This window comes from Cibotium barometz, chromosome 39 (assembly GCF_041138505.1).
Source record: "Cibotium barometz isolate CiBa-2024 chromosome 39, ASM4113850v1, whole genome shotgun sequence".
Classification (NCBI taxonomy): domain Eukaryota; kingdom Viridiplantae; phylum Streptophyta; class Polypodiopsida; order Cyatheales; family Cibotiaceae; genus Cibotium; species Cibotium barometz.
The window spans coordinates 1,562,501-1,589,511 of NC_141084.1; the positions used below are offsets into that span (position 1 = coordinate 1,562,501).

General features: G+C 44.1%; 1 protein-coding gene across 12 annotated transcripts in view; it reads left to right on the forward strand.

Annotated features, from left to right (window-relative positions):
* SPK1 (guanyl-nucleotide exchange factor) overlaps positions 1-27,011 on the forward strand; it is a 251,368-nt gene that overhangs the window by 68,716 nt on the left and 155,641 nt on the right. For all 12 annotated transcript variants that reach the window (XM_086778119.1, XM_086778125.1, XM_086778131.1 and 9 more), the window contains 6 exons: positions 8,203-8,505; positions 8,682-8,849; positions 9,000-9,188; positions 9,394-9,437; positions 24,426-24,498; positions 24,584-24,745. In XM_086778119.1, the coding sequence (XP_086634245.1) occupies positions 8,203-8,505; positions 8,682-8,849; positions 9,000-9,188; positions 9,394-9,437; positions 24,426-24,498; positions 24,584-24,745 (939 nt within the window). The remainder of the gene's footprint in view (positions 1-8,202; positions 8,506-8,681; positions 8,850-8,999; positions 9,189-9,393; positions 9,438-24,425; positions 24,499-24,583; positions 24,746-27,011) is intronic.

Consider the following 27,011-nt stretch of genomic DNA (forward strand, 5'->3'; position numbering starts at 1 on the left):
AGGCTAAAAAGCACTTGTTATTTTGAAGTCCTGTTTACAATGGAGCTGAGGCCTATGCTATTGTGTTTCCAGAAGTTGTTAGGACTCAATATACAAGTTAAGGCTGCAGAGGGCATGTTGCTAGAAAGGGTTTACCCTAAACCCTAAACCCTTGCCAAACGACTCTGCAAAGACAGCCTCCACACAGCTGGTTGTGGCAGCTCCAGAACCCTAGGCAGGTGCCAACAAGGATGGACTGTGACGGAAGGTTGCCAATAGGGGAATGAGGGGTGTACTCTTCCTGTAGAAACATAGAGCATGTTCTTGGTTATTTTGATTACCACTCTTCTAATGTTCATGCAGTGGAAATGCAAAAACACGGGATCCCTTGCTGTATCCATATTATGTAAACCCATGGATTGCATTGTTGATCCACATATTATGAAAACCCACAGCAAACTGGCAAAACAATAACATCATATGGATTAGGTGTTCTGTCTATATTAATGAGGCAAAAGGAAAATGAATGACATGATAGGTTCCATACTCAGACGGATATCCCTTTGATGAGGGATATTGGTCTACATTTTTCAAACTAGAGAAGAAAATGAACGATATGATAATTTTTATAGCCATGGACTTCAAATTGTAGGTGCAGAGACTTGTACTGTTGGATATCAATGCTCCACCCTGATATTGTATTGTCTAGGCACCGGCTAGCTCATGTTTATATGGCCCCCATTGTGAGGAATAACCATGAGCAACCCGGCCACCTGACATCCTCGTATTCACACGAGATGGTGGCCTAGGAGGCCAGATGGTTTAGAAATGTATTATAAGAGATTTGCCAGAGTGCCGAATAGGTTACATGCTGTAGTAGAGTTTGTTATAACTTATCCCATAATGGTCCACACATAGAATAGATAGACTTTACTCCTGGACACCCTGTCGTGACATTATTCATGGGAGGTGGAGAAACTATAGTACATCTTATGAACCAAGTCTACGCCGTGGATGACCGTGGACTTACGCGGTCATGTCATGGGCGCCCTTCGTATACATGCTTCTATGGATACATTAGACACGATCGGTCATGGGCGCCATGCGTATACATGCTATGTATAGATACATCATAGATGGCTAGACTCTAGTCCCTTCTATACACAGTTCTTCATCACTGTGAATTTACTCTCTAGCTTCTACTAGTATATAGTCTCCGTCTTAGCAGTTCTAGATCAGCGATCGAAGCTCCCTTTCACAGGAGCACACAAGTGTGGGGCTTTGCCATCTTTTGTACCACGTTAGTAACACTTCACGAATACAATGTTCTTTTCTATCTTTGTTAATGTGCAATTTTTTGAGTTTTGTGCTGTGAAAGATCCTACTGCTTGGGAGTGTTGTCTTGTATACACCATTTGTTGTATCCTCTTACATGGTGTCTAAGCCCCGGCTCAGTATAAAACTTCTTTGCTAACAATCTCTTGGGAGAAATGGCATCTTTCTCAAGACATGGTTCACCACCAGTTGGTCTCGATGGAAAAAGCTTAACGGCAGCAATTATCTTCTCCAGAAGTTCAAGCTCAAGGCTATCATATCCTCTTATGAGCTTTGGCACACTGTTATTGGTGTTGATGTTCACCTCTTACTAACGAGGGATGCAGAAGGCAACCTTGTACTACTGTCATTGGTGTCGATGTTCACCTCTTACCAACAAGAGATATAGAAGGCAATGTTGTATCACGTGTTGCCAACCTTATCAAAACTTGGAGATAAAGGGATGCAGATGCTCTCTACGTGATTGTCATTACGTGGATGATAGTGTGCTGATCATGGTTCAACATGTCTCCATAGTTGCAGAAGCATGGTCTTTGTGGTAGAGCCAATATGAGACCTTGATTCCTTCAAGGATTCATAATCTTGAAAATCCGCTTAATCAGGAGAAGTTGAATGAAGGTGAAGCGGTGGAGATGCTCCTCACCAGAATCAAGGATCTTCCCAACCATATGGCTACAATCAGCATGAGCATTCTCTTACGAGATCTTGTTCGTTCACTGACTAAGGATATTGCCATCTAAATATGATATTTTGTTACATCTTTGAATGTTCCGATTCCTCTCACCTTTGAGGAGTTTATTACTTGGAGACGAGGACATGCGGATGCAAGGTTGCAATGGCACCCAATGGCACCAACCATGCTTTCTCGGCCAACACACAGAACAAAGGTAACGATTCTAATTCTTCCAAATAGAAGAAAAAATTTAAATGCTTTTATTATAACAAGAAAGGGCAAATAACCAAAGAATTCAAGAAAAAGAAGATAGATGCCAAGAATGACACTCTCAAGATTAAGGAATAATTGAGTCATGCGCTAGAAATCGAGCTGTTTGTTGCTATTGAAGAAGTGTGCAGTGAAACAATCAATGTTGGAGCGGGTGATAATTCTTGGATTATCGACAATAGGGCTTCTAGGTACATGACCAGTTGCACAAGCATTGGTATTCCTCCCCAAAGCCTGTGGGAGATGACATCATGGTGGCAATGGGCAAAGATGCAAACTGTCCAATTAAAAGAACATGTACTATTTACCTCATGTCCAAAAAACTGTGTGAAAAGTCTTTGGGTTCTAGACATGAAAAGGAACCTCCTTTCTATCTCGACCATCACGAATTGTGACTTGGTGTTTCACTTTGATAAGAATAGGGCATTTATTCTTGATGGAGATGACAAGGTCATTGTAAAGGGCATTGGTAAGAACAACTTGTATGATCAATGGTTGCAGGCTGATTTGAGTAGCAACAAACTTTGGCATCAAGATATGGGCATCTCAGTATGCACACTCTTTGAGAGATGCAAAAAGGTACGCTAGTTGGGCATTTGTGACCAATTTTTATAGTACGGATGTATGTGTAGCTTGCATGATGGGTAAGCAACACTGGAAACTCTTTTCACAAAAGGCCAGTTTTAGGACCAACACTTACCTTTGTGGAAAGATGAGTACTCTTGTACTTGGAGGTTCTTTCTATTTTCACGTTGATTGATGATTACAATAGGAGGATGTGGGTGTTTTTGTGGTTTTTAAAAAGTTAAAGGAATGGCTAACATTGGCTGAAAGTGAGTCATGGGCCAGATTGAAGCAAATCAGGATAGAGTGAGGAGGAGAATTCATGTTTGATGATTTCTTAGGTTTTTGCTAGGAAAGAGGCATAAAATGGTAGGTTACTACTCCTCACAGTCACAATAAAATGGTGTTGTAGAGAGCGAAAGAATTGCGCTATTGTCGAGATGACTAGGAGTATGCTTAATGGCATAGATATTCCTAAATCCTTTTGGAGTGAGATAGTTAACATAGCTGTGTACATTCTTAATAGGATTGCAACAAAGGTCGTCAAAGGGATGATTGTATTATAGGCTTACTCGGGTAAGAAACCTTCGGCTGCACACTTTTTAGGTGTGAATGTTTTGTACATGTTCCAGGTGCACAGATAACCAAATTCGATGCAAAAATCCAGAGTTCCATCTTCTTGGGTTGAGCATGGAGTTGAAGGGATATTAACTCTATGACCCTCAGGCAAAGAAGATCATAGTGAACCATCATGTGGTATTCCATGAACAACCACGTCGGATGGTGGAGCTTTCCTCCTCTTCATCTTACAACAAGGAGATCACCAAAGCAACACAACCTCCACTTGAGCTTTCCTCCTCTTCATCTTGCAACAAGGAGATCACCAAAGCAACACAACCTCCACCTGCAGCATGGAATCACAATATGTTGAGATTGGCTAGGAGTATTCTTAATGATAGAGATCTTCCTAAATCCTTGTGGGCCGAGGTAGTTATCATGATTGTGTACATTCTTTAGAGGAGTGTAACAAGGGCTGCCAAAGGGATGGCTCCAGAATTTTTAGGTGTGAATGTTTTGTATATGTTTCAGATGCTTAGAGATACTAAAAGTCAACAATGCAACCTCTTGGGTTACAGCATGGAGTTGAAGGGATCTTTGCTCTATGACTCTCAGGAAAAAAGAAAAGAAAAGAAGATCATGGCGAGTTGTGATATGGTATTCCAAGAACAACTATGTTTGATGGAGGAGGAGCTTCTCTCCTCTTCATTGTGCAACAAGGAGATCACCAAAGCAACACAACTTGCATGGACTTCCTTGTATATTATGATGGTAGGCGACCCATACCATATCTTATGGTGATGGATTTTGAAGAAGAACAACAAAGCATGTTGTGTTGCAAAAGGTTAAGCCCTTTCCTAAGTGGTATAGGTAGCTTTTGGATGGGGTGCATTCAATTCTTTGCCTCCGCACCTAAGTGAGAGAAAGATCTAGCAATATGATCTATAGTGAATTTGTGGATCTAAAGTAGGGCATCAACCCCTTTCCCACAACTTATATGAATCAATAATAGACCGAATCTTGAACTTCCAGAGAGTGTAATTTGTCCCAGCCAACTTCCCATCACCAAAAGATGGAGAGCACGAATGAGCGGCGATAGTATTTGCAGGTTGGACCATCTCTCCAAATTTGCCTTCAAATAGCAAACTACCAAAACAAACTTTGCCTAGAGCCTATGCTCTGATACCATGTAAGAATACACAATAGTGGAAGCATGATCAACATAATACAAAGCTCAGAATTGTAGAAAGAAGTGGAGAGTAAACAATATTACTGCTTGCAAACTTTGATTACAAAAATTGATGGATGTTGGCCCTCATGCCATTGAGGATGCTTCTCAAGATGTTCGCATATCCAAAGGGGTAGAAGAGAAAAAGAGGGCTTGGAAAATCTTGTGAAGAATACTCTCATGCCAAAAGGTGGCAATGATTCATGAGCCTACCACAAGAGGAACCGAATTGGATGGCAGCCATGTAGTTTCCTCCTCAAAAACCATACTTGGGACCTTGTGGATCAATCTCTCAGACACAAGGCAATTGGCACTAAGTGGGTTTACAAGGCAAAATATAGGTTTCGTTGCCAAAGGTTTTTGCAGAGGTTGAAGGTTTTGACTTTTAGGAGGCATTTTCTTCTTCAAACTAGGTTGACCACAACCCACAACGTCCTTGCATTGGTAGTGGAGGGGAATCGTGTGCTCTCCAAATGGAGATAAAATGTGCTTTTCTCAATGGGAACCTCAAAGAGGAGATATATGTGGAGCAGCACCAGGGTATGTTGTTCTCCCATTTCTGAAAGCAGAGTTTGCAGGTTACAAAAGGCACTACGAGGTGAAACAGGTCCCAAAGGCCATTCAAATGCAAATTTGTATGTCTCTTGTGTGTAGGGAAAAGTATCTTGCCATTGTTCTCTTTGTAGATGACCTCACCTTGATAGGGAATCACCAGAAAAAGATCTTACAGACACAATGGATACCTACTGTAGAGTTTGAGATGACTGACCTTGGGCTCATGCACTATTGTTTGGAATTCAGGTCTGGCATATAACATTCTTATCTCCCAGAAGAATTATACAGGTTAGATGGGGCATTTGGCATGACTACAGTTGGTACTCCAATGGAGGTTGTTCTATGAAGATACTTTAGACCTTATGGATGAGACCTTATATAGGAAGCTAGGTGGAAGTCTTATCCTCTTGTATAATACTAGATCAGACATTAGTTTACTGTTGGTGTTTTGAGCAAGTTCTCCAGCATCTACAAGATATTGGTGGCAAAGCCTACAACGTTGCAATGTGACAACCATAGTTGCGTGGTCACTACTCGAAATCGTGTGTTTCATGCTCACACGAAACACATTGAGGTTTAGTATCACTTTGTGTCTAAGCTCATCATGTTCAAGGAGGTCGAGAAGATAGATTCTTGGATCTAAGGAGAATCAAAGCATAGAATTAATTCCATGATTAATTTAAATAGCAATCTTACACTAATTGCAACTATATAGACTCAATAGTAAACACTTACAAACATTGATTGAATGTATAGGGCTCCAAGAGCCACCTACCTCAAAAGAGTTTCCATTAGGACATGCTCTATCCATCCAACTCACCTTTGTCTCTATCCACATATTGATCGCATTAATTCTAATGCTTATCATCCATCACATCTTTTTGACCATATTTCTAGATTCTTCTACATCTTTTCCTTTTTACAACTCACCCAATTACAAGCAATAGTTAGATCTTCACTGTCACAATTACAATTCGATTCCTGTCAGGAATCACCCCCAAGCTTTGAGGTATGAAATCCAAAACCTTTTTTCTTTTTTGAGTATGTATGGAACCTATTAAGGTAACTTCCAATTCTTTCTTGATCTAAATGTCAAAATTTAATTTATGCCAATATTACCTCATGATGAGAAACTAGAATGCGATGACTTGAGCTTCACTAAGGACAACCCTAGCACCAATTCATCTGAGCCGGCGCTTGCGAACAATCACTAGTTGATCTTGTGCTACAAGGCTTGTGTCACAGTTATCTGGACACATTAGGGTTTTCGTGTTCTTACTTCTTTGATAACAAATATTCTTCCCAAGTTATATTTCAATTTTGGTCAAAAGGCGTGACTTCTTGAGTTATCTTGCACTCCCAGAGTGATCCATGTGAACGCTATAAGCACTTATGCATTCTAATTGCTCTCCTGGGTTAGCTTTCAACCCCAACCCTCAGCTTTAGCTGATCTAGGTTAGCCCAGTTCGGGGTGTAACAGGGTCTCTTGACAAGTGTTTTGGTTTCATGCTTTGATAGGGTGTCCCTGTGTCTTCTCCTCATCATCTGACCCTCTAGCTTGGTGCTTCTTGACCATTTGAAAGGAGTCTCTTTATCTTTTGCAAGATAAGTGCCCGAGGATTCCCTGCTTGCGATTGGTAGGGCCTCCATGCTATAGTTCGGCGTTCTTGTGTTGCCTCCTTATCATCTGACTTTCTAGCTTGGCATTGCATGACATTTTGAAAGAATGATGTAATGAATGTTTGGCCATGGCCGTCTCTCCGCCTGGTTGTCATGAGTTTGCCCCAATGTCTCTGCACCTTATGAACAATACATTTCCTGTTTCTTACATCCTTGCATAACAATACATAAATGTGGCATGGAGCATGTGAGAAAGTCAATTTTGGAGGATCACAGGTTGACTATTAACACATGTGATATTGCATTGTTGTACTTGATGTATCTACTTAATCCGCTATTTTTTCTTCTTCTTGTGTGTAAATCAATCTTGGTAAGATGTAGCCGTAGTGATAAATGATATGATTTTGTCTCTCCTCCTAATCTTTTTCATTTTCTTCAAAGCTAAGGTGGAACTGTGACGATTTGTAGTGATGCAATGCAGTAGGCTGGATGCTTGTGAGGTGCCCACCAGGTTTCTTAGAATGGTCCTATTCTATCTTACTCTAAGTACCCCTGATGTGTTTGCTCTGAACTTGCATGGAGTGACACCTCTAAACATCGTCCAAAGAGGGGATTTTCTCTTTCATATCAGTAATTATGTTTGACCGAAAGTTCTGTTCCCAACTTGCTTGTGTACCTCAAAAGTTAAGGTAACGTTCATATGGCTTGGAATGACTATAAATTCTCTCTCTTTCCCATATCTGTGGAGCAAAATTTGTTCATTAATGGCTTGTGGTGGTTGTGGTTAACACTTCACTTTGTTTTTAAAGCAACATTTGATTACTAATGGCCTATGATGGTGGGGTGGATAACACTTTTTGCATGTATTTACTTTGTTTTTAAGAAACCTAAACAGTCACAATGCTGGTTCATCACTGCAAACTTTCCAAGAGTTTTGTGTGAATGACATTGGCATGTTTGATATTTTGTGTGAATGACATTGGCATGCCTGGAGATTTTCTCTTTCATATCATTAATTTGTTTGACCGAGAGCTCTGTTCCAGCTTGCTTGTGTACCTCGAAAGATAAGCTAACGTTCATATGGCTTGGAATCCCTATAATTCTCTCTCTTCTCATATCTGTGGAGCAGCATTTGTTCACTAATGGCCTATGGTGGTTGGGTGGTTAACTTTTTTAGCAGCTGTTCACTTAGCTTTTAAAGCAACCTGAACAGTCACAATGCTGGTCTCATCACTACAAACTTTCCAAGAGTTTGCCGGAATTTTGTGTGAATGACATTGGTATGCTTGATATTTTGCATGAATGACAGTGGCATGGTTGATATTATATCTTTGCTGGATTTTTTTCCGTGAACTGCACTTTGTTTACATTCTTGAAGACTAGCAGAGACTGAGTTTGGCCTATGTAAACAATACTGTAGGACCCGAAAAGAAAGGTCCACAAACCTGTGAAAGCTACTTTGCGGTTGGAGGTAGAGAGGTTGTCAGCGGAGTACCTTGATGCTGAAACAGTTTCCGAGGGTAGCAGGGTAAGTAATGGTGGATCAGCTGAGGGTGGCGAGTGTTATGGTGATATTTCAACAGACCGAGCCTACACCAATGGAAGTCATGGCCTTCATCGTGGACCCTATAATGGTCAAACCAAGTGGCTTGCTGCAGAATTGAAAGATGCAGAAAGAGCAGGGAACATGAGAGGATCTGGTGGAGAAAGTGGAAGTGATGATGTATGATGTTGGTTCTTCTGTTCATAAGATGTTTATAAAATCTTTCCTGTCATTTGTAAATGTGTTAAGCAGTACATGGGAATGTTTTTAGTATTGAAATATTGCTTCAGACAGGATAGTCTCTGAAAAAGGTCCTACTATATAGATGAAAAGCTTACTGTGGTGCTATTCTGCAGTTCCGTGCCTTGGATTTTCGAGTTTTCACCAGGAATGAGCCATTTACTCAACTCTTGCATTGCCTTTATGTATATCCTCAAGTTGTAAATCTTAGCCGAAAGCGTAATCTATTTGTCCGAGTCGAGCTCCGGAGAGATGATTCTGATATTCGTAAACCACCACTTGAGGTATGCCTCTTCCATCTGCTCATGAATGGCAATCCATTGTTTCACCAGAAAGTTTTGGTCATAGGGGCATGCCGGAGAATCTGAGAATTAGTCTAGGATGGTGCTTGATGAAACATGATGAGCAGGGAGGGGGGTATACTTGTGTTGCAGGCTATATATCCAAGAGATGCTGGACAAATGTTAAAGTGGGCTTACTCTCAAGTAGCAGTCAATGCTCGAACAGCAAATTATCATGATGAGTTCAAGATTAGGTTGCCTGCTATATTGACCGCTCAATATCATCTCCTGTTTACATTTTTCCATGTGGATTTGGTGATGAAGCTTGAGGCACCTAAGCCGGTAATTTATTTTTTGAAACACTATGTAGAAGCTTACTACTTCAAGTGTAGGTTTGCACATTTTCTGTCACTATTGGAGTAGATATGCATTTCTTTACATCTATGGTTGTGGTGATGAAGGCCAATGCTCTAGTTCTACTGCTGTAAATGGCTTTTCCACAACAATAACGTAAATTTGATTTGTAGTTTTTTTTTATGTTCTGCAGGTGGTCGTAGGGTACTCGGTGCTTCCTTTGTCTATGAATGCTCAGTAAGATTTTGTCACCCTGGCTGTAGACTGTAAGATCATCAGCCCAGATACAATAAAGGAAGGAGGAAAAAAGGGGGAGGCGCGGTGGGGGGGGGGGGGGGTTGCTTTGCTGTAAATTGGGTTAATTAACTCGTTCACTTTTGTAGACATTTGGGTAGATGCTTTGTCAAGCTTTTGCTCCCTGAGTCCAGCTTCGGTTACATTCTTGAATATGTGATTCCTTTTTTTAAAATCTAGCATGCGGCATACTTAGGCAGAGGATGTATGGGCATGGATATCATAGCAGTGTCTTGCTTGTGCTAGGTAGTACTGATGAAATAAGTGAAGCTTTGTCATTGACCTCTTATGAAGTAAACAATGTAAGCCTTTTTTCTTGTTTGGTATTGTTAATCAACACTGGTTATCACTTCTGGTTTAAAACTTGTTCCATAACAAAATTCTCATATTTTCTCTGTTTAATGCCCCCCCCTCAAATGCAGTACGATTGTCAAAGTTTCTAGATGCACAAGTATGGCCTTGATCCCGACCTAAAACTTAGTAGACTGGAGCTAGAGCAGATTTTCCAAATAGACATATACCTTCCAGGCTTGGATTGATGAACAGCTACACCTCACAATCATTTCTTGCATATACTACCAACCAAGTCATCCAAGGGCTATGGAAACACATGTCACAAGTTGTAGGATCACCATCAGTCAGATCACAGTCCGTCCATCCTGCTTGCGATGTGAGATGAAACTTTATAGGAGACCATAGTCACAGAAGGCTCAAGCTACATGACCGTAGCATTAGTCATTCTAAAACTTATTCCAATTTTGTGTACAAAATGACTTCGCGATGACTGAATATGAAAACGTTACTACTAAAAATGTGGTAGTCCATCATATGTATGTCTCTAGAGAGGAGTTAGTTGTGAAGTACCATCTGGTTTCATGACATGCTAGCTATATGGATGAAGCCAGTCGAATGCTTGGGAGATGCTTAGTTGTGGGAAATGAGATCTCGTGAAGGCATGTGAGACCAAACATACTTAAGATGATTACAAGGGACTAAGGGTTTGCTTGTGATGAGCTTGAAAAGCATAGTAATTTGCTACTCTCGATCGTTGCCTATCCCCGTGTGTTGGTGATATCCCCAAAAGGATACCCTATACAGGGCTGTAGGGTGGACCATGGACTCCTCACCAAGCTTAGCTGTCGTGATGGCATTTGTATTTGCTAGTGTTTTCTGTTTCTTGACAACCTGAACCCATTGGAAGGTTGCCTCGATGTCCTTTATGCAAGCCTGCGTTCTCAGCCTTGATTTGAGAAGTGGTGAGCTTTATGTCTTCCCGGAGCTTGGCATTAACCTCCTTGTGCTGAGACCCCTCCAATCAGAGGCCTGCCTGTTGTGATTCCTCCTCATCTTTCTTCTAATTGTCACGAAGGTAGGCAATGGTTGTTTTCAGTTCTGCCAGGTCCCCCTCATGGTTCTCCTTCATCTTTGTGAGCGACTTCCTTCAGTTCCCTGTCATGTTGCTCCTCCTGAAATGCCAAAATGTCCTGAACGATGATGAAGCCCTCACATGCGTAGCCTGTGGTGGGGCTATTGGTCTTCTCTGTGTTGGTGTTGGTGTTGGTGTTGATGTAGGTTTCCATTTGACCAAATATGTCCTTTAGTTTACCCTGCAGCCTGCTCCATTTGGTGAAGCTGGTCATTGTCAATGACCTGTGGTAGCCCTTTCTGTTTTGCCTAAGATTTGAGGGGCAAGATTGAGAAGCAAACAGAAAAAAACTGATAGAAAAGAGAGAGAAAGGCTATTAAATAAATTAATGTGATTCTCTGTTTGATAATTGCAGTGAAGAAACCCAAAATTCATATGGAGTGAAAATCGATTAGGTAGGCAAACAAAGATTTGTGAGCAAAATTATCGATTTGGAGGAAAATCTTTGGACAATGGTTTTGGGGAAAAGAGAAGGACTGGCAAGAAAGAACTGAAATAAAAGATAGAAACAAAGGTGATCTGGGCAGAGAGGTAGAAATTAGGGTTTGGGAGATGACTGGCAGCACACAGGGGGTGGGAGAAAATCATTTAGGGTTTACAAGAACTATGTAGGGGTGACGGGCCTAAAATTGGTTTAGGGACAGTGTACAGGGTGTGCAGGGGCAGCATACAGGGGCTGACCGGTGGTGATTTATAATTTTCAGGCATGGCATGAGAGAGGCATGCCTAGCCCTAGTGTGTGGCAGGAGCACAAACAGCAAAGAGGTAGTCATGGTGGGTGGCAGGTGCACGAGAGAGAGAGAGAGAGAGAGAGAGAGAGAGAGAGAGAGAGTTGTATTAACATCTTCACAAGGCCAAAATGACCTATGAGACCAAAATGTTACATCATGTCCAGGGAAAACATCATCATGGTACTGAAAGTAAAACTAAAAGAAAATATCCGTGAAAAAAATAAAGAGCTTCAAGCTCTCGCATCAGTCAAGAATAGCTCGCATACGGCGCTGCAACATGGTACCCAATGTAGTGAGGCTGACAGGGCGGGAGGAAGTCCTGCGGTGGTGGGAAATGATGGCTCTGATCCTCTGGAGGTAGCATGAGAGTGGGTGGCGGCCACTATGTCGTGGGCATCGGGCTCTACATAGCTCGGTGGCTTTGTGTAATATCACTTTTATTTACTCACACACCTAGTGAAGAATGCTGTTTTCATGTCGTAGGAACAATCCCAAGAGACCTAAGAAGATCTATCCGATAGGAGTGAGATTCGAACACAAGACGTGTTGAATAACAACTCCATGAGCTAACCGATCTACCACGCATTGAGAGAGAGAGAGAGAGAGAGGGAGAGAGAGAGAGAGAGAGAAATGAAATGAAATGAAATGTTATATTAACGTCTTCAAAAGGCCATAATGACCTATGAGACCAAAAGTTACATCATGGTGGATCTGATACAATGTCTGGATAAAAAAACCCAGAAAATGAAAAATAAAGATGATACTACTGGCACCTAGAAAATGAAACTGGAATTGGAATATAGCGAGGGGGGGGGGGGTACGCTATGGAGGTGAGTGGAATATAGTGAGGGGATACAATATCATGTGGGACGGAGGGGTACACTATGGAGGTGCCTCCATCTCAGGAGGTCACCCCCAGGAGATAGTCGCCATCAACAGACCGCTAAGCAGAGATACGGCCTGCAAAGCTTCACGAAAGAGCCAGTCACGCTTATCAGAGACAGTAGGGTTTCTGAGACCATTACGGTTTCCTTTGGTGCTGGCGGAGCCTTGTCAAAACAGCCAGTGGAGGTTACAGTTTGCAGTGAGGGTTTCTGATACTATCTTGGTTTTAGTTGTACAGATACGTTTCTGACACCATCTACGCTTCAAATTTACAGTGCTGAATTAGGGTTTGAGAGAACGGGTTTTCTTTGCTTTTGTACATGGATTTGGATGACCCGGCTGCTGCTGTTGGTGGCATGGCTGCCAATAGCCTTAACATGGATCTTATTGAGGAGATGATCGAGAAGGATGTGGGTTATGCTTCAGATGCCTCGGAGCAACAAAAACGTCAAAGGCTTGATGTTGATGCAAGCTACACTCCGGTGAATGTTGGAGAGAATGCAGAGGAAAGTTCTCAGGTACCTTCTCCGGAGTTTGCACGTTTGCTGCAGATCACTGGTGAGCTTGTGCAAGAATATGTGAAGGCAAATAGCGTGCAAATGGCTGCAGTAGATAATGGTGGTGTGGCTGATGTATGCATGGAGACTCCTTTGTTGCTACAACAGCTAGCTGATTTTCATGATCGTGCTGCTATCTTCTTCTTTACTGGGCGTATTCCGTTGTTGCCTCGTCTTAGAGCATGGTTGGGCTGCTTAGTATTGCCTGAGGCACTTGAGGAGATTTATGATGGTCCGAGAGGCTTTTATGAAATACTTTTTCGCACTTCGGAAGCCCGTAGGGCAGTCTTGGAGCAGGTGCCACTCTTTTTGGATGGGCAGTTGGTTCATGTGGTTCCGTGGAAGCCTATAGCAGAGTACCAAGATATGTTGCGCCAGGCTTGCCCAGTTTGGATTGAAGTGAAACAATTCCCACCAATGTTTTGGCGTGTTTTACTAGGTCTCATGCGAGGTATCGGTGATGTCTTGGTGGTGCCTCGAATGACATCTAGAAACCGAAATCGTCTATGCATGTTGTGGGATACTGGGAGACCTAGGCCGACACATTTGCGTGTCAATATGGCTGGGCTGCAACCTTTAATGTATGAATTGAGGTGGGATACATTTGTTGGCCGATGTTTCAAATGTGGTGAGATGGGTCACTTTGTCTCCGAATGTCCTAAGAAAGAACAAGTTGTTTCTACCAAGGATATCGTTGATGGGGGCAGTTTCCCATGGAAGATGAGCATGATGCTCCTTTACATGATGCCCAGCACATGGATGTACATGTGGATGTTCAGAATGAGGTTGAGCAGCCATGGGTGGAAGTACGTGGTAAAAAGACACGATTTGTTGCCCCGCGGGGGGATTTCTCAGATGCTGTTTGGCGGGGGCCTTTGCGTACTCATCAGGGGCCCTTACATACATATGCTCGTCGCCCTTTGGATTTAGGTGCCCAGCAACAGACTAGGATTGAGAGGCCGGGAGGCCAACTTTCTCAGGGTACAGGGGTTCTTGGGGTGAATAGAGTAGAACGCTATCTTATTAGAAGTCGCCTAACAAAAGAAGCACAACAACAATTGCCTCTTGTGTTTGGTTCGAAGGGTGAGGTCATCTCGCCATGGGATGGTCATTACCCTTCGGCACGTGCTCGGGAACTCCAAGGGCAGTCTGAGATCACAAATACCATGTCTAAAAATGCAATGCTTCAAAAGGTTCGTGATTTGGCAGATTGTCCTGGGCCAAGTACACGAGTGTCCATGGCTGATTATCATGCTTGGCTAGTGTTCCTTACCAACACTCGGAAATTAGCGCGGCATTATGGTCTTGCTAATGCCTCTATACAAAAACAGCATGTGGCTCTTCTTGAGTCGCTTTTAAAGGGCTTGGAGGTGTTCATGTTTACTGACTCTATGGATGTTGAAGTTGTGGATGCCATAGAATGGCTGAAAAAGGAGCTATCTAGGGTGCAGGAAGCACAATATGTTCGCTTTAAACTACTTGCACGTCTTGATGCTTTGCGGGATGCTAACTGTCAATCTCATCGCTTCTATGATAAGTTGCATCAAAAACATATGCGTAAGAATATTGTTAGGCTGATGGATGCCCAAGGCAACCTTGTTACTCAACCTTATGAGGTTATTCAGCATTGGATCAGGTTTTATGAAGATTTGCTTGCCCCTCGAGAGGATGTCTCGCCGGCTGTCCTAGCTGCAAGGGAGTCATTGTTTGCTGAAGTACAATATCAAGTTGACCCTGATGTGGCGGTTTAGCTTGATGCTCCTGTTACTCAAGGGGAAGTGAAAGCTGTTCTCTCCAAACTTCCCATGGGAAAGAGCCCTGGTTGGGATGGTTTGACAAATGAGTTTTTCCGAAACTATGTTGATCAGCTTGCAGAGCCTTTGACGCTTATTTGTCAAAGGGTTTGGGATGAGGGATATGAGCCTGCCGATTGGAAGTTGGGCATACTTCGTTTGTTGCCCAAAGCCCCTTCGCCTACTTCTTTGGCTCAATGGCGCCCGATCTCACTTATGGGTATTATGTATAAAATCTTTACAAAGATTTTTGCCAATCGCTTGTAGAAGGTGCTTCCTACTCTTATTCATCCATATCAATATGGATTTGTGCATGGCAGGAATATTTTGCATTATATTCTTAATGTTCAAATTGGAGTGGATTATGCCAAGGCAAAGAAGCAAGAGATTGTGATGGTGCAGCTGGATCTTGAAAAAGCTTTTGATCATGTCAATTGGTTGCTCAAGCCCTTGCGGATGACACTTTTATGTTTCTGAGGGCCGAAAAAGCCAATATAGATCGAGCAATGGAAGCTTGGAATAATTTTGCATTGGCTTCTGGGCTAAAAATAAATTCAACCAAATCAACCCTCATTGTATGCACGGAATTTGATCTTGAGGCATTAGGGTGGCAAGGCCGTGTGGTGCATACAGGAGACATTGTTCGTCATCTTGGGTATCCGGTGGGTGTGGATGTGGACCCCCAAGCGCTTCTTGCTTGGATTTCTGCTCGGATCTCGGATAAATTTGTGTATTGGAAAGCTCAAGGGTGGCCTATGCTCGTTAGGGTTAAGGTAGCTCAGGTTATTATGCTTAGCATGATTTCCTATTTTTTGCCTTTGCTACCTTGGACGCACAAATCTCTTCTCCGTTTGGTTGCTCCCATTCGGTTTATGTTGTGGAAGAGGCAAGGAAATATTATGGGTCAAACATGGATAGCTTGGAATCACATTATGACGCCCAAAAGAATGGGTGGGGCTGCTTTACTGGATGTCCGCTTGCATATGGTGGCGCGTAGGTGGGCGCTTTTTCAGGACATGTGTTTGCAGGAGCAGCCTTGGGTGTTCATGGCTCGTGACTTGATTGAGTTGGAGGGATTGTCACATGGACGGACACGTGTGCAGGCTTCATGGTGGGACATTGTGAATGCGGCTCATCCTGTCCGTATTCTCTCATCTCACATTTTATCGCATATTCTCCTTTCTTGGCATGAAGTTCTACTATTGGCTCGGTGGGATCGTGGTCATGAAAGACTACTTTTGAACTCTTTGCAGTTCAAAACATTTGTAGAGTCGCGTGTCATTGTTTGGCCAGACAGAGATGCTTCACGCATACGACTCAACCGCATGGTTAGGTTAGGTTTGGTTAGAATCCGAGATGCTGTGATACCTGGTCGTGACAGGCCATATTCGTTTCGTCGTATTCGGCAGCACTTTAGGGTTCCTCGGATATTTCAGCCACTATGGGTTGACATCATGCATGCAGTTGAGCCTTTTACTCCATTGCCTCGGCCATTTGTAGATCAGCCTTGGCTTGATTGGGCACTATGTAAATCTAGTGACTTGATATCACTTTCAGCTAACCAGGTCTATCATAAGCTCGTATCAGAGAAAGATTGGGTTTCAGCCAAGGCCAATAAGGTGTGGGGATTGCACAAGTCTAAATCATGGTGGCAGAAAACTCTTATGCATGGTTGGCAGTCTAAACTTCCTTACCAAGGTAAGGTTTTCATTTGGAGGATGTTGGTGGGAGGGTTACCTACACGGGATCAGCTCAGCCGTCGTAAAATTACATTGGCCTCTTGCTTCTTCTACACGACATGCACTGAAACAATTATGCATCTGTTCATGAGTTGTCCAGTGGCCCGTCAGATTTGGTCTTTTGTCTCTCGCGTGTAGAGAGGTCTACTGTTTCGGCTCATCAGTGGATATTTGGGATTTGTCCTCGAGTCATTACTTCGGAGAGTCACCTTGTGATATTCCATTTCCTTAGATGGACAGGACTTTGGCATATTTGGACTACACGGAATGGGTTCATCTTTGATTCCTTGTCTGGAATACATGGGCACATTCTACTTATCCGCGGTTTGCTGCACTGGCAGTTTTCTTCTCTTCTCTTAGCTCAGCTACTGGATGCAGATGTTATTTCGTTATGGTCTACGGCGGCTCGGCTGGCTCATCTTTGATGTTTTTATCTGGGATGCTTATTTGGCTAGGAGGCTTTCTTATTAGTGTACAGGTTTGCATGGTCATGATCCTTTAGAGGATCTTTTGTGGGGTTTTTTTTTTTTTTTTTTTGGGGCCATAGGTTCTGTGTGAGCCATGTGGCTGATGGACATTTTTACATATAAAATAAAACACCATTTCACGAAAAAAAAGAGCATCTATAAAGACCCAATGGACCTATGAGACCAAAGTGATACAATAATGTCTATGCCATATCTCATCATGAGAGAGAGAGAGAGAGAAATGAAATGTTATATTAACGTCTTCAAAAGACCATAATGACCTATGAACCAAAAAGTTACATCATGGTGGATCTGATACAATGTCTGGATGAAAAAAAAACCCGAAAATGAAAAATAAAGATGATACTACTGGCACGTAGAAAATGAAACTGGAACTGGAAGGTAAACAGAAACCCTTATAGGGTGTGAATATAGTTGGGGGGGGGGTGGGGGGTGGGGGGGGGGTACGCTATGGAGGTGAGTGGAGTACAGTGAGGGGATACAATATCATGTGGGACGGGGGGTAACACTATGGAGGTGCCTCCATCTCATAATATGTGCCGCATCGGACGCTGGTGGATCTCCTCAATATCCTCTGCGGTCAGCACCCGGACCGGGTGTCCCGCATGTCTCGCAAGAATAATCCGAATCAGCCGCTGCAACCTCCGTCTATGCTGGGATGCCCTCCTCCGTAGTCATGGGCGTCTGGACCACCCAAGCTCAATCGCACGATCAATCAGTGTACCGTCGGTGTGGGCGGTATCCATGTCCTGCTGCTGCTGTGGTTCATCTGGCGCAGTGATGGCTGGACTAAAGAAGTCTGTAATGTGCCTCTGAGTCTGGCTCTCTGTGCGCCTAAGCAGGCTATCTCTATATCTCCGCAGCTCAAGCAAGAACAATCCCAAACACCTCTGGTCCTGGTATCCCATGACTCTGGAAAGTGGTCCAAAACCCTCTCTAAATAAACAGTGGAAACGACCACGTATCTCATAGTATGCAGTACAATGGCATATATAATGCAGCTCTGTCTCTGGCTCCCCATGGCATACTCGACATATCCTGGCCTCAGCTGGTATACCTCTATATCGGCCAATCTCAATCTCAAGCTGGTGTGAGGATGTGCGAATCTGACCAATAGCACATCGTACTGCATAGACAAGTGTACATCCATGTAACTGGGTGTGATCACAAAACCATCTGCTGTAAGCTGAAGAAAATGCTCTCTGTAGAAAGCCATCTTCGTGCCCAGCTCCTCAGTCGGCTGTATCCATGTCCTCCTAATGTCCAGCTGAACTAAATGCTGACGGATGAGTTTGGTAATCTCTGTCCTTTTGAGAGTGAGAGAGGGTGCCTCCAGAGAATACTGGAAGGGAGGCAATCTGTCCATGCTAAAACCATGTGCCTGGAACCAAGATGTCATCTGTCCATACCAACAAGCCGTGTCTCCCTGTAAGGCAAACTGTCGGGAGGACTCAAGGGCGAGGCGTGCATATCTGTCGCGGGGGAGATCCCACAAGCCATGTATGTAGGAGATTGATCTCGTAAGAGCCTCAATCACCAGAGGGGCAGCCGCCAGCTCTGCTCGACTAATCTCATTAGGTACCGAGGCCTTGGCTCTAATAATCCTAGCAATCATAGATACCAAAGGCCTCTCCATACCTCTCCACCCGCCTGCGCTGTGATGGCCCACTGAAGGTCCCCATATCTGCACTCCATAAAGCATAGCTGATGTCACTAGAGTGTCAAAAAGCCAAAGTTTCGTTTGAGGTTCCTGAAACTGAACCTGCGAACACATCCTCTCCAAACCACCCAGGGCTGCATGTGCTCTAGTCAATCTAGTCTCTGGTGCTCTCCTCATCAAAAACACTGGCCCACTGAATACTACCCCAAGATATGTATATGCATCTGTATACTCCACCATCTCCTGCCCATATGTAAATGTGGGAGCTGATCGCCTAACCCACTGTGTCGTGGTGTTAAACACCATAACCTTAGTTTTGCCAAGGTTGACAGACAATCCACTATCATGGGCAAACTCATGTAAAGCATCCAGATGACGTTGCATACCCTCAGGGGAGTCAGAGATTAACACAATATCATGAGCATATAACAATAGTGGGATCCATGTACCTGCTAGCTGGGCTCCTCTGTCCCCCAGTCAGAAGCCTCATCCACATACATACCGAACAATGAAGGAGATAACGGGCAACCTTGCTTCACTCCTATAGTGGAGTGAACCAAAGTAGAGACCCCCTCTGGGGTGCGTACCTGTCCTGCAACTGATCTATATAAAGCCATAATCTCCCATATGAGCTCTGTGGGTACCCCCATCTCGTGTAATCGCCTCATCAACCTGGCTCTGGGCACTGTATCAATGGGCCTATGAAACCAAAGTGATACAATAATGTCCATGGCATATCTCATCATGGAACAGAAAATAAAATAGAAACAAAACAAAGCTATCTCATTGCGGTGATACAAATTTGTCCATGGAATCTCATCATGGAATACCAGGAACATGGAACATGAGAGGAAGATCATCCCCAGTAGATAGTATATCACTCTCCAAAATATCAAGCATGGGGCTAATGAGTATGGCCGAGAGGTTTTCCTAAGCTATGTGACGTGGAAAGGTAGCTCGATGGCGGTGGAGCATGTCCTAGATGGATCTCGAGCTGATGAGGGGATCGTGCCGATGTTTGGGGGGCCGGGGGTTGCAGGCACGTTGGAATGCGAAGGCCTAGTCCAAGGTAACTCCTCTCAGGCAAGGTGGGTCTTGAGAAGCCTGAGGTGGGTCCACGGGATCCAATGTATAGGTGGCCTCTACCTCCAACGTCTGAAAGAAGTTGGTGATGGTTGGCTGGTGAGGGAGGGGTCGGGGTGGCTAGGGCCAAAGCTCTCTGAAGAAACGGTCCATGTGTTTGCGGAGCTCAAGCAGGAAGAGCCCTAGGCAACGTTGGTCCGCGAAGTCAATGATCATGAAGAGTGGACCAAATCTCTCACGAAACAGACACGGAAACCTCATGCGGATCTCATAGTATACTTGGAAGCAACATATGTAACGCTCCTCTGTCTTAACATCTGTGTGGCATAATCCGCAGATCCTCTCCTCCCTAGGTGTGTGCATGAGCTCCTTGACTCTGAAGGCGCGTTGAGCTGAGCTCTACCTATTTATTCTGAGGTGGTGGGATGAAACCCGTATTTGGCCAATTGCAATCCGCACGGCATGGGGCATGTGAACTCTTAGGCGGTGGGATGAAAGCCATATTTGGCTAATTGCAATTTGCATGGCATGGGACATGTGTAGCTCGGTTGCTGGATGAATCCATTCTCAGTGAGTGTGAGGAAGTGATCTCTGTAGAAGTGCATGTTCGTTGGGAGCTCTGAAGGTGTCATCGATGTACAGTGGGTGTAGAGGCTGAGAAGATCTAACTGGATAACCTGGTTGGTGTCCTCATGAGAAAGCTGGAAAAAAGGGGAGTCCAAACTTTGCTAAAGGGGTGGGAGGCGGTCCATGTGGAGCCCATATATTAAGAATCAAGTGGAAACTAAGGCATACGATACTCCAGGGTGGCCCTCGAGTGCTAGCTCTCTTGAGGATTCTAGGGGAAGCTTGTGGGGATCCATGTGACTGATACTATGGAGGTATGTGACTATCTCGAAGAGTGCATCCACTACCATTGGGGCTCTAGCAAACTTTGCGTGGATAATGTATTGTGGGACCGATGGTTCGCTGTGGATCAGGGCCTCTAAGCGTGCTGCCAATCGTCATCGGATAAATCTGGCCCCCAGAAGGCTGCGCCATACGTCAACGCTGTTGTGACAAGGGTGTCAAAAAGCCAACCCTTCGTCTTGGGCTCCTGGGCTCCTGGGCTCCTGGAATGTGCCGGAAGCATTGCCGCTCAAGTAAGCTCAAGGCTCCATATCCCTGTGTCACTCCAGCATTTGCTGCGAGAAGCATGGTGAAGCGTGGGCCACTGAAAGTGACACCAAGGTAGACATAGGATGAGACAATCTCCATAGGATCCCCTCTGTATGTGAAGCTCAACGTGGATGTGAAGGAGCGGGAGGTATTGAAGACCATTACCTTGGTTTGACCAAGGTTAACAAAGAGGTCCGGCTGACTGCAGATGTCCTATAAGGCATCCAACTGTCTCTAAAGCCCCTCAGCTGAATCTGAAAGGAGGATGATGTCATCTGCATAAATTAGTAGGGGGATCAATATGCCTTCCAGTGTGGGACCAGCCCCGCCTAATCTGTCAATGAAGCTCGAGATCTCCTCGATTTAGAGGCCAAAAAAAGTGGGTGATAAGAGGCCAGCCCTGTTTCATCCTAATACTGGTGGAATCTCTTGCGGTGTAGCTCTTGGGGCTCTCACTGGTCCGGTGACGGACTCATAGAGGGCGGTTATGCTCCAAACCATGTCAGATGGGACTCCTATGTCTTGTAGACGGTGTAGGAGGTGGGCTCGGGGTACAGTATCAAAAGCCTTGTGGAAATCCACAAAGCAGCAGTAAATCCTCTGATGTAGTGCTCCAACCTACTCGATGATGGCATGGAAGGTGAAGATGTGGTTAAGGGTAAAAAGAGCCTGGCTGTCCTGAGGCTCTCCATCCTTGTCTCTGCAAATGAACTGAGCTGCGCCTAAAGAAAGAAAGAAAGAAAGTTTTATTTACGTCTTACAAATGGCCCAATGGGCCTATGAGACAAAAGATGATTACAAGTATCCATGGAATATAATCGTCATGGAAAACTGAAACAAAACTGAAACTGAAACTGGAAACCTAGTAACCTAGCTAAGTGCTAGGTAAATGCACAGAACAAACAAGGGAGCATGCTATAAAGTATACAAGAATTATTATAATGCACTCTATCCCGAATGTATGGAGGGGAGAGGTCCATGGAGGAGATCCATCATCGGGCAGGAGAGGGTGGCCACAAGATCTGAAATTGTGAAGAGAGGCTGAGAAGAAGAGGCCTCCATCGTGCGTCGGTGACGTGTAAGGATCACATTGATTCAGGCCTGATGGAGTGGTGGTGGCCATGGTTGTCTTGCAGCTCGGAGCACTGTGGCTCGCAATAGAGTGACCCCTAGGTCTTGGATATTGTCGCGGTCTGATGAAGTGCCGGATTTGTTGTTGGAGTAGGTACAACATGTGGGGGTTGGTGATCTTGAGCTGGGCTGAACTAGCTCCTGAGGTTTGTGCTCTGAGGAGGCTCTCTTTGTGTCATCATAGCTCCAGCAAGAACAAGCCCATGCATCTTGGTCTGGATAATCCATGATACGGCTAATAGGACAGAACCCCTCTCTGAAAAGGCCACGGTACCTCCCTCTGATCTCATAGTCGACTGAGCATCAGCATACATAATGCTCCTTGGACTCCACTGCTGTGCTGCATAATCTGCTAATCTTGTCCTCCCTGGGTATCCTCGCTGCTCTGCCGGCCTCGATCTCTGGGGTATGGGATGAAACTCGGAGCTGAGTCAGCTGACCAATGGCAATCCCCATGGCATGAGACATAAAGATACCCATGTAGCCTGGTCTCTTTAGGAACCCATGCTCAGTGAGCCTAAGGAAGTGAGCCCGAGAATACTGCATCTTGAGGGGCAAGGGCCACGCTCGGGTAATCCAAGTATCCCTCATGTGTGCCTGAAGCAAATCATATTGGAGCACCTAGTTACGGTCCATTTCAGGCAAATCATATCGGAGCACCTGGTTACGGTCCACATGGGGAAGCTTGAGATATGGTGAGTCGGGGTCATATTGGTAAGGAGGGAGCTGGTCAATCTGAAGCCCATGTGCCGTAAACCATGTGATAACAAAGTCATACCAAGATGAGTGTGTGCCTCTCGCAGAGCAATTGCCTGTCAAGACTGGCGAGGGAGTCATGTGGGGTCCATCTCTCTCTTTCTCTCTCTCTCTCTCTCTCTCTCTCTATATATATATATATATATATATATATATATATATATATATATATATACTGTTGGGAAGAGTGCCTCTATAACCATAGGGGATGGAGCAAACTACGCTTGAATGATATGATGTGGGACAGATGGTTTGATGCGAATCATCCGTGAGAGCATGAGGATCACAGATCTCTCAATCCGCTGCCAGTCTGCTGAGGATAATGCTGGTGCCCAAAAGAGGTCTGCATACATCATCGCTGGAGTGACCAAAGGTGTCAAAGAGCCACCCCTTAGTCCGTGTTTCCTGGAAGTGAGACTGATGGCACTGGTGCTTCAGGAGGTCTAGTGCTGATATCCTCTGGTCAATCTATCCTGGGAGGCCTGCGGCATGGAGAAACATCCTCCCGTACTGGTGAAGGTAACCCCAAGGTAGACATAGACATAAGAACTAGTCACCTCCATTCTAGTGCCTCTGTATGTGATCCCTGTATCCTTCATCACTTTGCGGGAAGTGTGAAAGACCTTCACCTTGGTTTTCCCAAGGCTAACTGAGAGCCTCCGCTAAGTTCAAAAACCCTGCAGTGCATCCATATGATGCTATAGTCTTGCTTGAGAATCTTAGAGAAGCACTATGTCGTCAGCATAGAGGAGTATAGCAATGAGAGTGCCTGCCAAAGATGCACCTCTACCGCCTGCCTGGTAAATAAAGGCTGAGATCTCATAAATATAAGTACCAAAGAGTGTGGGGGATAGGGGGCACCCCTGTTTCACCCAATGGTGCTAGTGATCTCCTCTGAAAAGCCCCCCACCAGATCATATCCGACGGAACCCCTAGTAACTGCAACCTCTGGAGCAAGCGGTCACGTGGCACTGCGTCAAAGGCTTTGCCGAAATCCACAAAGCAGCAATAAAGCATCTGCCATCCGTCTTAGCTTGCTCAATGAGGCTCCTGAGAGTGAAGATACGATCTAATGTAGAGAAGTTCCATCGGAAGCTGGCCTGGCCTGGTGCCCGGAAGCTCTCCCTTTCTGCCAAGGCACCGAGCTCTGCCTCAAGAACTGATCCATAAAACTTGGCCATGATATGGCGGATCATAATGGTCTTGTAGTTGTTTGGATCCATGGTATTCCCAGCCTTGTTTGAGGAAGGTGGGCGATACAGGGGCAGCACAAAGGAGGAGAAAGCAGGCGGGCGTAGCACTCAGTAGTGGGGCGCTTCACGACCTTCAGCTGTGATTTTGTATTTGTGAAACACTGGGACTTGCAGATTGCATACACCATTTGTCATTAAGAGCCATTCACTATTTTAGCAGTTTTGCTGGATGTTTTTTTTTTTTTTTTTTTGCCTGAAGGGTTTATCAAGTTTTGGTACGTGTGCTAAGCCAACTCACTTTGCAAGCTGTTCTTTTGCTGGTTCTTGACAGAATGCTTCGGTCTGAAGTCAGCTTGCCTATAATAAGAGAGCTTGTTCCTCACTACTTGCAAGACAACATCAAAGTAAGAAAACTTTACATGTGCTGAATTATGCTTAATTCTTTTTGAAGCTACGTCTTCATGAGTAAAACATGCTTGTTATGCACAGGAAAGATTAGACTATGCTGAAGATGGGAGAATGGTTTTCAAATTACGTTTGCGGATTTGTTCATCTCTGTATCCTGCAAATGAACGAATCAGGGATTTTTTCATGGAGTATGATCGTCATGTTTTGCAAACAAGCCCTCCATGGGGATCTGAGCTGCTTGAGGTTTGTATTCTCAATCACACACTCAATCATGTCATCAAATAATGGGAAGTCTTTATTCAGGGTTTTACAATAGTTGAATAAGAGTAATTTCCTTCGACTGGAGGGTTTATCAGAACTCCTTTTGCAGATTTCAAGAAGATTAAGTGATTGGCTGCAATCATTTAATCAGAAGAAGTTTTTTTTTTTTTGCAACACATTTTGTAAGACCTAGAGTACACAAGACTCTGTCCTCTACATTGACTTTTAAACCACTGCCATAATTTATCTCTATACCATCCCTATATATGTTAAGCAATGTTCTTTTTTCCTTCAACTTCTTGCACCTAGAGTTAACTTCTTGATTAAATTTGTGTTGTGGCTCTTCTCAAGGTTGTCGTTAGACTCGTCATTTTTATCAGGGAAGTGACTGAATAACAACTCACAGTAACCAAAAAGGTTGGAAATCTTTGAAGCTTTTCTACCTAAAAATATTTCTAGAATGCTAATTAGAATGCTTGGGTACACTTATCCTCTTGATTGCTTGCACCTGTGCGTTGTCAACGTACTTTAAAAGAACGTGTGTCCTTCTGTTCACGTATAAACATCTTGAAGCGCTCGAATGAAGATGGACACTGCAACCCATACCATTTGTGTAGCATTTCTTGTTCATATGCTTGTCTTTCTCAAGTTTATATGAACAACTTATAGAGCTATATGAACAACTTATAGAGCTCGAACAAGCATGAACATCAAGCCTATGATTATATTCGAGGTGAGAAATTGTTGGACATCGACAGAGATCTCAGAGGACATCGCAAGGTAGATAATTCCAAATTCATTACCATATTTGAATCTAAGTAACATTTCATTCATCAAGTCATAGGATTTTCGTGCTCGGTTGTGTGAGTGAAGTTAAAAAAAAAAACCCATACATAAAGTATGGTGGAGAGTTGGCATAGTCTTCCTCGAAATTTAAAAAACATAGGAGAATGTTCCCTTCCCCCGTTTCCCAAATAGCACTTTCGATATCAAAAGTGGACCAAAACACCTTAAGTGTTGAAGGTGGCCATTAGTCCTACGTATTGATTCATACAAAACTCACTTTCAAATGTGGTAATGAATTTGTAATTTTTTAATTTGCGAGATACTTTTGAATCCCCATCGAACATAAGAATAGGCTTCAAGCGCATCGATTGCGGATGTTGGTCTAGCATTGCTTCCAAGTATGCTTTCATTCGAGCATTTCAAGCATTGTTGTATTTTGATCTGTTGAGAAGGGTACGGCCGTGGCTTCACAATGGTACGACCGCGTACCCTTCACAACATGCATTCCACCAATGATGAACACTATAGGGATACATAAACACGATAGTTCATTGGCACAGAACCAACAATAGTAGCTTTAGGCAAAATCATTTCATAAGGTTAACAAATCCAAAGGGCTCGAATGAGAGTGTGAGAGAAAGAGAGAGAAGTACCTTGATCTTCAACTTCTTACTTGTTAACCAAGGAGGAGCGTGCAAATCCAATCCAGTTGTGGCTGGCGCTCATAGCCATGGCAGGAGGGGTCGTTTGTGAACAAGACGAAATGATGATGATGAAGGAGAGGAAGTGAGGGTTTGGTCACCATTGCCACCGCCATGGTCATGATGATGATGCGCTGAGAAGGCAGTTGCAGGAGGTGCTTGTTTTATTATTTTCTACGCTTGGGACTTTTGAGTGCCGTATTGATGCACTGAGAAGGCAGACATAGCAGGTGCTTTTTTTTATTATTTTCTACGCCTGGGACTTTCGAGTGCGTGGTTGCTTTGTAACAAACCCTAGCCCTAACCGTTGTTTCACAGGCTATATTTAGCTGGATTTTCCATGGCAGTCTTGGCTTATTAACATGAATTTGATCAGAAACAACAAGAAAAATCGAATCATAGCAATACTGTAACATGTTGGGAAAACATCTTGAGAAGGAAGGATGTGCAAGGAGGGAGATCCAGCAGCTGCTGGCGTTTATAGCCATGGCAGGAGGGGTCGTCTGTGAAGAAGATGATCATGACAATGATGAAGGAGAGGAAGTGATGGTTTTGTGGCGAGGTCACCATTGCCACGGCCATGAGCTGATTCTCCCACCTGCCATTCTCCCACTAATTGGATGGCTGCTATCAGTAGTGTACGCTGACTACTCCAAGCGTCCACAGTATGATCCCCCATGCTGGCTGATCTAAAATAGGACTCAAGCTGGCGCAGCGCCTGCAAGCACCATCGTCTTCCTTCGCACGCAAAGCCGCCATGA